Here is a 12,548-nt window from a genome sequence, read left to right on the forward strand (position 1 = left end):
TCTATGACAGCATTAGGTTCTAAAACTATCTAAGGTGAAATTAGAGAGGCAGATGGGTATGGGCAGATGTCAGTGACAGGGTTGGCCAGCCAACACCCTGCTGATGCCTGGGGGGCCTATGGGAGGTCCACAAAGTCCTCATTGGGGTAAGAAGATGGTGAGGTAGATAAGAAAAACAGAATCAGGAGGGCCAGACTCAATGATAGCAACTGGCCAATGTCAACTCTATTGGAAGTGGTAATATTTTTTATAATAAGCTGGAGTTTCTACGCAAACTTTCCATACACATGGTCACAGGCAATGTTTATGTGGTAACAGGTAATGAATAATGGAGAGCCTTGAGGATCATAATACAGCCTGTCATACATTAGTAATTTATCGATTACACTTCATACAGGGATTGGAAGATTGGGGGTGTCCATACATGATACATACACAAGAGTTTGTTGGGAATACAGTCACCTTCAGGGGTTTCTAGGGATATAGGACACAAACATGCCCTAGAGAGAGAAGGAGAGAAAGGAGGGTGAGTATGACTGGGGACTTCCTAGCCAAGGGTCTTTGGATCTTCTGCTCGGGAGTCTCATCAGGCAGACTCTGTCATACTTCTTGAAGGCCCACATCAAGAAACTGTTAGCCACTATTGTGCATAACTCTCAGTTCACAGTCAAAATGTCTCTTGCCTACTGTAAAGACGTCAGCAGAGAAAGCTACATCCTCTATATCTGTGGTAACTTCCTTTTCTGGTCTTGTGGCCTGGCATTGCTCACCCTGAAATATTTCATCATCATTATTTGAATAAATATATAAATAATAAGCATTAGTTAAGCTCTCTATAAAAACAGAAAAAATAAAGACCAACTCTGGCTCCAAGGAAGTTACTTCCTAATAGGGGAAGAGAACATTTAGAGTGGAGTGGTGGCCAGGGATGAGTGCTTTGGTCAAGGAAGTCACAAGAATGGTAAATGGAGCACTTGACAGACATATCCCTTTAGGGAAGTATGGGTAGGAAGAGCATAGATGGTTGGAGATCATTTGGGGTTATGCTGGTCTAGCAATGGTGAATTTTCACCAGTCAGAAGACCAGGAGCCCATTTCCTAATTGTTTCATAACTAACGACCTCAGTGTGCTTCAAATTAATCTTGAACGTGTTCCTCTCTCCATTTCCTTTCTAGTATTTGCATCTAATATGGTTATTAGAGATTACACTATGGAACAGATTAAATCTGAACTCCCCCCCTTTTATTAAAGCAAACTCTTGTTTTATTTTGTTTCATTTTTTACTAAATTTAAGCTGAATTCACCATATTTGCAGGGTTACAAAGACACTGTAGTAGAAACTTCTTCTTTTAGTTCATCTTGTACCTGCTTAAGTGTTCTAATGAGGAATTCATCACAGACAACAGCAGTGAGGCAAAAATGGCTTGGATGCCTGAGTTTAAAGGTCATCTGAACCATCCCCCTGAAACTTCCACTCTTTATTTTACTAATGAGGAAACCAAAGAGTTTAAGTGACTAGTCTAAAGTTACACAGGACTTAAACCCAGGTCATCTGATTCCATCAAGAAAGTCCCAGAATATTGTTATTATGGAATTTTAAAACTCTTTACATCCTTGTTGAGTTGGCTATAAACTTCTGCTCAAGTACTCTTGCAATCTATTCCTATAAAAAATCCCCATAGAATTCTATTGAGTCCAAGATTCAAGTCCACCATGAAGCCATCAAAACTGGCCCCATGAAAAGCTTGAATCTATTGTTTCACCAACTCAGGATGTTAATAAAATGAAAGAAACTCTAAGATGCTGTCATATTTCTCAAAGTCCAATGCTTTGACACACACCAATGGGCACCTGGGAAATATCAATATACATTTAGTAAGTATCTACAATTTTCTGGCATTCCCTAAGCACTGGAGACACAAAAAGAGGCAAAAGACAGTCTTTGCCTTTAAAAAGATTATCATTTAATAAGAGAAACAACAAGCAAGCCATATACAAAATAAAAAGGAAATAATCAACAAAGAGAAGGCACAAGATTTAAGAGGGGTTGGAGAAGCCTTCCTATACAGGATGGGATTTCAGTTAACTTTTAAATAAGGTCAATAGTCTGACTGTATAGGCAATTCCAGGTATGGGGAGAGAGAGAAAATTCCTACAGTCAAGAGGTGGAATGTCTTGTTCATGGAACAAACAAAGAGTCCAGTGTCACTGGATCAAAAATTGGAAATGTATCATGTTGTCACATATCCACAGTTGGAAAAGATTTTTAAGTCCATCACACCCATCTGAGCCAATCCCTTTACTGTGAAGACTTCTCTGCAAAAATAGATAAGATGAGAACAATTTGTTCCAATGTTCCTGAAGGTGACTAAAGTAGGTGCTGTGTAGTGCTTATCAAAGATAATAAAGTAATCCAGCCATCCACTGCATCTTGGGCCATTTCCAGTCATCCGAACCCTTATCTGGTCACTTTTTTTCTTCTGGAAGAGAGAGTGAAGCAGATGATTGCGATTCTGACTCACTTAAATATAATTCATGTGCAAGTCAATACATCACCCTGTGATGTCATTGGTCCCCTAGTCCAATCCCTTTATTTTACAGATGAAGAATTTCAACGAAGTGACTTGACAAGATCATATAAGTTTTTCAGCTCTTCTAATTCCAAATACAGCCCTCTTTCTCCAGTCTCAAACCATCTTCAGTAGAAACCATTATAATCTTAGGTGTACATCTGATGTTGTGGTTAGCAACCAGCCAAATATCCACTAAGTCTTAGGAGGACTCTTCATCAGGTGGACTAAATTGGGCCTAGAGTCATTAAGAGTTTTCATAAAGGTGCTGGATCCAAGTTAGGCTCTATTTGGAGAATTGCAGGAAGGCTGGATCTGTTCCATGGTCTTTAATTTATTCAGACTGACTTGGGGAAACAACTCCTGTCCAGGAACCTTTTGGGGAAACCAAAAAAAAAAAACTGTCTTTCCTCAAAAAGGCTAGTTGGTGGGAGCAGCTGGGTAGTTCAGTGAATTGAGAGCCAGGTCTAGAGATGGGAAGTCCCAGGTTCAAATCTGGCCTCAGACACTTCCCAGCTGTGTGACCCTGGGCAAGTCACTTAACCCCCATTGCCTAGCCCTTACCACTCTTCTGACTTGGAACCAATATACAGTATCGATTCCAAGAGGCAAGGTAAAGGTTTAAAAAAAAAAAGGCTAGTTGGTATGCTAGGAGGAGTGATACAAAAAAAGGAATCTATGGCAAAACTTGACATGTTCCTTGAACCAGCATCCTTCAAGGCCAAAGATAACACATATTAGGTCATTTTGCAAACCTTAAAATGTTATTATGTTAATTTAAAGTGTTATACATGTCAATTACTACTACTATTAACATTATTGTTATTATTAATCATAATGTTCAATCATCATGGGGGAAATCGGAATGTTAAGTAACTCAGAATTAAAGTCAATTATTGGAAAACTGCAACAACACAAACAAGTTTTCATGGCTTTCCCCCAGTTGATAAAGAATCAAAGGATATGAACAAGCAGTTTTCAGATGAAGAAATCAAAGTTATCAATAATCACATGAAAAAATGTTCTAAATCACTCTTGATTAGAGAAATGCAAATTAAAACAATGTTGAGGTACCACCTCACATCTATCAGATTGGCCAATATGATAAATGTTGGGGGGATTGGAGCAAAATTGGAACACATCCATTGGGGGTGGAGTTGTTAACTGATCCAACCATTCTGGAGGGCTATGGAATTATGCCCAAAAACTATAAAACTGGACATACCCTTTGATTCAGTAATACCACTACTAGGTCTGTGTCCTAAAGAAATTTTATTATTATTATTATTATTTTAATTTAACTTTTTTAAATCATGGTTTTCAAAAAGTTTGACTTTTTAAAATTTAATTTAATTTAATTATTGATTAAGACAAATATCCCATGGGTACATGATTCATGTTCTTTCCCTCTCCTCCTCCCACCCCCTTCCCATAGCCAATGCAAAAATTCCACTGGGTTTTACATGTGACCTTGATCAAGACCCATTTCCATATTATTGATATTTGTACCAGGGTGATTATTTAGAGTCGACATGCTCAGTCATATCTCCATCAGCCCATGTGATCAAGCAGTTGATTTTCTTCTGTTTCTGCTCCCACAATTCTTTCTCTGGATGTGGATAGGGTTTTTTTCTTGTAGAACTCTCCAAGTTGTTCAGGATCACTGCATTGCCACTAATGGAGAAGTCCATTACATTTGATTGTACCACAGTGTATCAGTCTCTGTGTACAATGTTTTCCTGGTTCTGCTCCTTTCGCTCTGCATCACTTCCTGGAGGTTGTTCCAGTTCACATGGAATTTCTCCACTTTATTATTCCTTTTAGCACAATAGTATTCCATCACCAACATATACCACAATTTGTTCAGCCATTCCCCAATTGGAGGGCATCCCCTCATTTTCCAATTTTTGGCCACCACAAAGACTACAGCTATGAATATTCTTGTACAAGTCTTTTTCCTTATTGTCTCTTTGGGGTAAAAACCCAGGAGTGCTATGGCTGGATCAAAGGGCAGACAGTTTTTTAGCACCCTTTGGACATAGTTCCAAATTGCCCTCCAGAATGGTTGGATCAATTCACACCTCCATAAGCAATGCATTCATTAATGTCCCAACTTTGCCACATTCTCTCCAACATTGGAAGTATGTTTTACACAATAAAATATGTATAATCCAGATCAAAGTGCTTACCATCTCTGGGAGTAGGGTGGTAAGGAAGGAAGGGAGATAATTTGGATCTTATAATTTCAAAGAATGTATGTTAAAAATTGATATTACATGTAATTGGGAAAATAACATATTTGATAAAAAATAAAACCAATGGCTTACACTGTTGAACTATTCTTCCTACAACTTTGAAAAATACATAAAAGAATTTGGGAAGTGAGTTTTTAAAAAAAGTCATACATACCTAATATTCCAGTGATGTAAAGCACTGTAAGGAATGGTAGAATGACCGCTCCAAATATTCCATACCTATTTCTCGCACCATTTGCTGTTTAGAAAAATAAAATAAATGTAATAAACTGAATGCTATATAATGTGAATATGTGCTAAAAATGAATTTATATCACAGATCTCATTTTATTTACTGAGTGAATGTACTAAACTTAGGTCCAAGGTAAAGAAAGGCTGTTCCCCTGCCCTCCACATCAGGAAGGAAGGTAGGCAGAATAGATAGTGACCTGGTATTATTTTTTTAAACCCTTACTTTCTATCTTAGAATCAATACTAAGCATCAGCTCCAAGGCAGAAGAGCAGTAAGGGCTAGGCAACTGGGGTCAAGTGATTTGCTCAGGGTCACACATTGTATGAATTTACTATAAAAGGTACCCCCTTACTCTGCTTGAAAAGCCGTCAACCTCGTGATTTGGCAGACTGCACATGCCCACTATGGTGCCAGAAAAGCCTTTGTGATTGGCTGAGTATGTTTAGCTACATGGCATGGAGTCCTGGCATGGGGCTAGCAGAAGTCCCTATGCAATGGGTAATGTGTCTGGAAATTAGGGCTTGGGATCCACATTAATATTAAAGCTTGTCCAGTCAGAGACTCCCAGGAGTGACTAAATACTGGCTTTATAAGCAAGTGAGGAAATCATGAGGTCTCTGTCTCTTCTGGGACAGGAGGGTGCTCTCTCTCCCCTCTCTGGAGCATTTAACACTTGGCAGGTACTAGCCTCATCTCACTGGCCTATCTCAGTGCAGCTTGAGACTCTGGGAACCTTGAGGTTTGAGCTGGAGCTGAGGAAACCTGGAAGCAGCTTGGAGCTCAGCCAGGGCATTATGAAAGTGTTTTTGAGTTGGGGAAGTCTGTTGATCTCTCTCTCTCTCTCTCTCTCTCTCTGTCTCTCTCTGTCTCTGTCTCTGTCTCTGTCTGTCTCTCTCTGTCTGTCTCTCTCTGTCTCTGTCTCTGTCTCTCTGTCTCTGTCTCTGTCTCTGTCTCTGTCTCTGTCTCTGTCTCTGTCTCTCTCTCTCTCTCTCTCTGTCTCTCTCTTTCTCTGTCTCTCTCTCTCTCTCTCTCTCTCTGTCTCTCTCTCTCTCTCTCTCTCTCTCTCTCTCTCTCTCTCTCTCTCTCTCTCTCTCTCTCTCTCTCTCTCTCTCTCTCTCTCTCTCTCTCTCTCTCTCTCTCCCTCTCTAATAAATATACAATCTCCAGAGAATTATATCATAACAACAGGTAAGAAGTGACTGAGGCCAGATTTGAATCTAGGACCTTCTGTCTCTAGACCTGGTTCTTTATCTACTGAGTCATCCAGCTGCCCCCTGATGATATTAGTTTACTTTGATCCCAAGAGTTCTCCTGAGCTTATAATTCTATTTGCAAAAGGCAGCTAGGTGGCCCAGTGGATAGAGCATCATATCCAGAGTTGGGAGGATCTGGGTTTAAACCTGGCCTCAGATACTTCTTAGTTGTGTGATCTTGGGCAAGTCACTTAACCTTGTTTACTTTGCCTTTCTGCCTTAGATTTATTACTAAGACAGAAAGTAAAGGTTAAGAAAAATTCTATCAGCAAAGAATTACAGACTATCCGTGTTGAGTTTGAAAAGATCTCAAAGGCCATCTAATATCCACGCCAGAATGGAAATTCCCTTTGCAAAATTCCTGACAATTAGTCACCTAGCTTTCTCCTCAATACCTCCATGGAAGGGGAACCCAATGTCTTGAAGGCTAAGGAGGCTCATTCAACATTTAGACGCCATCTTCATTAGGAAGTCCAAAGGACCACCATTTAAAAATACTATTACTGGAGCTGCAAGGTGCCTCAGTCGATAGAGCACCAGGCTTGGAGTTGGGAGCATCTGGCCTCAGATACTTCCTAGTTGTATGACTCCCTTTTATTAGCCATGTGACCCCAGGCAAGTTTTTTTTTACTTCTATGTCTCAATTCTCTCGTCTTTAAAATGGGGGTAACAATTGTTGCTCCTTGAGAGCAGGGACTGGTTTTTGTGTTTCTTTTTGTTTTTTTTTCCTTTTCTTTATATCTTCAGAGGCTGGCATTGTGCCTTGCACATAGTAGGTACTTAATAAACACTAGATACTATCTACCTTGTTCTGCTCTTAGGAGAGAAATGTTTTTCAAATCATAAGAAGCTGTACAGATTTGAAGACTATTTGTAATCATTTTTACTAATCATTAGGTAAGTGACCAGTACTACATGATTATCCTCAGAAATAGGACCCGAGTACATGTCTCCTGACTCTACACTTGTAGTCACACTAAGCTTGGAGGCCAGTAAACTTGGATTTGATTCCTGGCAAATTCTTGAGCATGCTGATTATTTATTTATTTTTATTTATTTAAACCCTTACCTTCTGTCTTGGAATCACTACTGTGGATTGGTTCCAAGGCAGAAGAGTGGTAAGGGCTAGGCAATGGGGGTGAAGTGACTTGCCCAGGGTCACACAGCTGGGAAGTGTCTGAGGCCAGATTTGAACCTAGAACCTCCCATCTCTAGGCCTGGCTCTCAATATACTTCCTTCTCCAGCTTCTTTTACAGATAAGGAAACTGAGGCAAAAGGGATGAAATGACTTGACCACAGTCACACAGCTAGTAAATGTCTGAGGCTTGAACTTGGGTTTGAACTCATGTCTTCCTGACTCCAAGACCAGTGGTCTATCCACTATGCCAACTAGCTGCCCTAGGGAATGTTAAAATATAACAAAAATGGTAGTTTTAGCCAAACTCATTTCCCACTGAGGAAATGAAAAAGAGACAGCCTTAAAAGGGTTCCTTATCCTTAAACAAGCCTTCTTTGCCTTGCTTCTTTTATCCCGTTTATAGATTAGCACACTTCTATCCTACCTTGTGCCACTAAACGTGAAGCCTGGGGAATGAATGACAATTCCAACTTAGAATTTATAGCAGAAGAGAGTAATTCTGGACATCAGATGGCACACACCTTAGACTCCCCCCCCCCCCCAGTATAGCTTAAATTCCTTGAGGACAAGACTTGTTTCATTACCCAATGCCTAGCACAATCCCTGGAGGGGGGAAATCCCAAATGTATTCCCTGTCTAAAATGGAGCTCAAAATAAAATAATACTGACTAGGATAAAGATAATGACTTCTATTGGGTTTTCAAAAAATCACCTTTACAGCACAGGACAGGTTGGGCTTGGCTTACCAGTACCTTATCTGAAAAAGATCTAGATTTTAGTGGACCATGAGCTCAACATGAATAACAGTGAACAGTGGGACAGAGCAGCAAAGAAATCTAAGGTAATTAGAGATTAGAGGGAAGAAGCATCCAATTATTATTATTATTATTATTATTATTATTATTCAAAGATGGAGAAGCAGAAACTTGAGAGTAATTAAGTCAAGCGTTAATTATTAAGGCAGCTAGGTGAGCTGGATTGAGAGCCAGGTCTAGAGATAGGAAGTATTGGTTTCAAATCTGGCCTCGGATACTTCCTAGCTGTGTGATCCTGGACAAGTCACTTAACCCTCATTGCCTAGCCATTACCATTCTTTCGCCTTGGAACCAGTACTTCATATTGATTCTAAGACAGTGGGTGAGGGTGGTTTTTTAAAAAAATATTTGTTTGTTTTTTGAAGAGTTAGCTATGGGGGCATCTAGGTGGCTCAGTGGTCAGAGAGCCAGACCTGGAGATGGGTGGTCCTGGGTTCAGATCTGCCCTCAGATCTTTCTTATGTGACCCTGGACAAGTCATTTAACTTCAATTGCCTAGTCCTTACTACTTTTCTGCCTTAGTATTTAGTATTGATTCTAAGACAGAAGGCAAAAATTCCATTTTAAAAAATTGGTTAACTCTGGTCACAGAGCTGGTGAGTGCCAAGTTCAGACCTTGATGTCCTGACTTCAGGTCCCCAGCTTTTCCTCCTACACTCAGACTACCTGTTTCATTCACAGTGGTGGGGGCGACCAGGGCAGTCCCTCACATTTTATAGATGAGGACCTTGAGGTCAAAAGAGTTTAGACCGTTCCTATGATTACTCAGGGAACAAATTCCAAAGCTGGGATTTGATCCTAGGACTTTGGATTTCCTATCCTATGTTCTTTCTACTGCACCCACTTAGGGCAATAGTGACCTGGGATAGATCTCTAGTAGAATGATCCACAGATCCACAGTAGGGGTTTAATAAATGCTAATTGATTGACTAGTCCAGGCACCACTTTTTTTTGGTTTGGCTTACCATAGACAGATGGAATTTTAACATATTTTCAGATTATAAGGAATTGGAAAGGATAGCTAACTCAATGGACCACAGAATCAAGATCCCAAAGGACCTCAAAAATCTAGCAGTCTAATAAGGTAATATTGAATAGGGACTAATGGATAGAGCAGTGGGCTTGGAGTCAGGAAGACTCATCTTAATGAGTTTAAATCCAGCCTCAGACACTAGCTGTGTGACCCTGAGCAAGTAATTTAACCCTGTTGGCCTCAGTTTCCTCATCTGTCAAATGAGCTGGAGCAGGAAATGGCAAACCACTCCAGCATCTTTGCCAAGTCAACCCCAAATGGGGCCACAAAGAGTCAGACAGGATTAAAAAAAAACAACTGAACAATGACAAATGTAAAGTCAACCACTTGAGTTTAAAAAATAAAATCAGGAACAAGATGAGGGAGACATGGATGAAGAGGAGGTGATGTGAGGAAGGCCTCTTGGGTTTCAGTGCTCTTGTACTCTTTCTACATCAGATTATGCGAGGCACTTACTGTGTTCAGTTCTGGGCACCACATTTGAGGAAGGGTATTGAAAAACTCTTATAGATACAAAGAGAGAAGGACTACAACTCTACCGAGGAGATTGGAGCCTGTGCCATTCAAGGCTGAGTTGAAGGAGTGGTGAATGTTCAAGGTAGAGAAGATAATGCTTTAGAGAAGAAATGGTAATTGTCTTCAAGAGTGTGAAAGACTGTCCCATGGAAAAGGGTTCAAACATTCTGCTCTTTCTAGGAACCATGAGGAGAAATTCAAGAGAGGCAACTATAGTCATTGGACTATAATTAAATTAAATTAAAGATAGTTTGATAATTTGGATAATTTGATAATTTGGAGTAGTCCAACAGTGGAATGGACTACCTTAGAAGGTAATGAAGCCCATTTAATCCTGGGAAACTTTTTTTATAACCCTTACCTTCCATCATGGAATCAATACTGTGTATTTGTTCCAAGGCAGAAGAGCACAAAGGGCTAGATGATGGGAATTAAGGACTTGTCCAAGGTCACACAGCTAGGAAGGGGCTAAGCTCAGATTGGAACCCACGGCCTCCCATCCATTAGCTTGATTCTCCAATTCACTGAGCCACCTAGCTACTTCAAATCATGGGAAACTTTAAGTTGATGTACATGACCCCTTGTTCTATTCAGGCATGTGTATTTGACTTTGGAAATCCCATCCAATTTTGAGTTTCTGTGAATAGGATTATAGTGTAGGCTGTCCCTTGAAGGATTTCTGGACCTCTTGAAATACTGATGTCCTTCCAACCCCTCTTCCTTATCCCATCTCCCACAAACAATATCATTGTTGCTGCCTTTAGAACTTCTTGTTCATCTATTATACCCAGAATGCAAAATTCACTTGTTTCATCCCATACCCATCAAACATACAAGTTTTTATTTGGTCTCTTTCTTGACAAATCACTGAGTGACTAAAATAAGAAGTCTGCTAGCTGTGTGGGCCTGGACAAGTCACTTAACCCCCACTGACTAGCCCTCACCACTCTTCTGCCTTAGAACCAATGCCTAGTATTAATTCTAAGATGGAAGGTAAGGGTTAAAAAAAAAAAAAGAATTAACACTGTGTATTGGTTCCAAGGCAGAAGAGTGGTGAGGGCTAGTCAGTGGGGGTTAAGTGACTTGCCCAGGGCCAGACAGCTAGGAAGTGTCTGAGGCCAGACTTGAACCCAGGACCTCCCATCTCTGGGTCTGACTCTCAATTCAATGAACCACCCAGCTACCCTCTAGTATTAATTCTAAAACAGAAGGCAAAGGTTTTGAAAAAAGAAAAGAAAAAAGAAAGTTTGAGAATAAACATACAATGCCTTGGTTTCCTGGTTTTGTAATTGTTTTTTATAAAACATGGCCCTATCAGAAAGGTTGCAAATCTATTTCTCTCACAAATAGTTACTTTTGGGAAGTCGTTTCTTTCTCTATTGTGCTTAACTTAAAACAGAACTTGGTATTTTCTGTCTTTAAATTTGACAAAAGCTTTCTTTATTCATGTAAAGTTTTAATGATAACTTCTGCTTTTAAATCCTGGGCAGTTCTAGATCTACTCACCCCCAAACTCGAAAAGTGAATCCTCTCTTGTAGCAAATTAAAGTTATTCTAAGTAAAAGCAAACCACACAGTGACCAAGTCTGACAATTTGTACATCATTCTGTCCTGGTAGTTCCCTCACCTCCATGCTTTTAAGGGGAAGAAGCTATGTTTCATTATTGGTCCTCTAGGACCATTATTAGCTCTCTGATTACTCATAGTCTGTGTTTCTTTGGGCAATTTCATTTTTGTGTATATTTTTGGAGTCACTGTATTACTTATCTGGTTCTGCTGACAAAACTCACATTTAAAAGTATATTTTTGGGGGGCAGCTGGGTGACTCAGTGGATTGAGAGCCAGGCCTAGAGATGGGAGGTCCTAGGTTCAAATCTGGCCTCAGACACTTCCCAGCTGTGTGACCCTGGGCAAGTCACTTGACCCCCATTGCCTAGCCCTTACCACTCTTCTGCCTTGGAACCAATCCACAGTAGTGATTCCAAGACAGAAGGTAAGGGTTTTAAAAAAAAAAGTATATTATTTAAGGCATCTGGGTGGCTCAGTGGAAAGAAAGCCAGACCTGGATACAGGAGGTTCTGGGTTCAGATCTGACCTCCGACACTTCCTAGCTGTATGACCCTGGGCAGGTCAAAGCCCCGGTTGCCTAGTTCTTACCTCTCTTCTGCCTTGGAAATGAGAGTAAGGATTATAAGACAGAAGATAATAACTTAAAAAAAAAAACAAACCACCAGATCTAGTTTTCAGGGGCAACTAACTAGGTAGTTCAGTGGATAAAAAGCCAGGCCTGGAGAAGGGAGGTCCTGGGTTCAAATGTAGCCTCAGACTGTGTGATTCTGAACAAGCCACTTAATGCCCATTGCCTAGACCTTACCTTTCTTCTGCCTTGGAACTAATACAAAGTATTGATTCTAAGACAAAAGATAAGAGTTAAAAACCTGTATTGTTGGAAACTAGCCTAGGTCAGGTGTGTCTGCTAGCAGCAGAACAGAGTCTTTGAATTTCCCTTGGGGCAAATGGAGAATGACAAGCAAAACCAGATGGGACCCGATATCATAGACTGCAGGCATGTGATTGTCCCTCATCAGTCAAGGATTCTGGGAGGTTGATGGACCACCTCCTCATTGGCTCTTCACCAATTAGAGATGTCTTGGTATGTCTAGGAGAGGGCTGAATAAAGGGCTTCTGAAATTGTATTTCCTTATCTAAGGACTCAATCAAAGGAATACTAAGT

At 40.3% G+C, this 12,548-nt stretch overlaps 1 protein-coding gene across 3 annotated transcripts in view; it reads right to left on the reverse strand.

The window, feature by feature from the left end:
• The window catches only part of CD58 (CD58 molecule), a 150,916-nt gene that overhangs the window by 79,788 nt on the left and 58,580 nt on the right, over window positions 1–12,548 (reverse strand). Inside the window, exons 5-6 of one of the 3 annotated variants that reach the window (XM_007485256.3) lie at window positions 4,981–5,064; window positions 1,943–2,481 (exon numbers count right to left, since the gene is read on the reverse strand). In XM_007485256.3, the coding sequence (XP_007485318.1) occupies window positions 2,468–2,481; window positions 4,981–5,064 (98 nt within the window). In that variant the 3' untranslated portion in view covers window positions 1,943–2,467. Of the gene's footprint in view, window positions 1–1,942; window positions 2,947–4,980; window positions 5,065–12,548 lie in introns of those variants that run through there. The other 2 variants (XM_007485254.3, XM_056819253.1) reach the window with 2 other exon arrangements.

The sequence above is a fragment of the Monodelphis domestica genome, chromosome 2 (genome assembly GCF_027887165.1).
Source record: "Monodelphis domestica isolate mMonDom1 chromosome 2, mMonDom1.pri, whole genome shotgun sequence".
Classification (NCBI taxonomy): Eukaryota; Metazoa; Chordata; class Mammalia; order Didelphimorphia; family Didelphidae; genus Monodelphis; species Monodelphis domestica.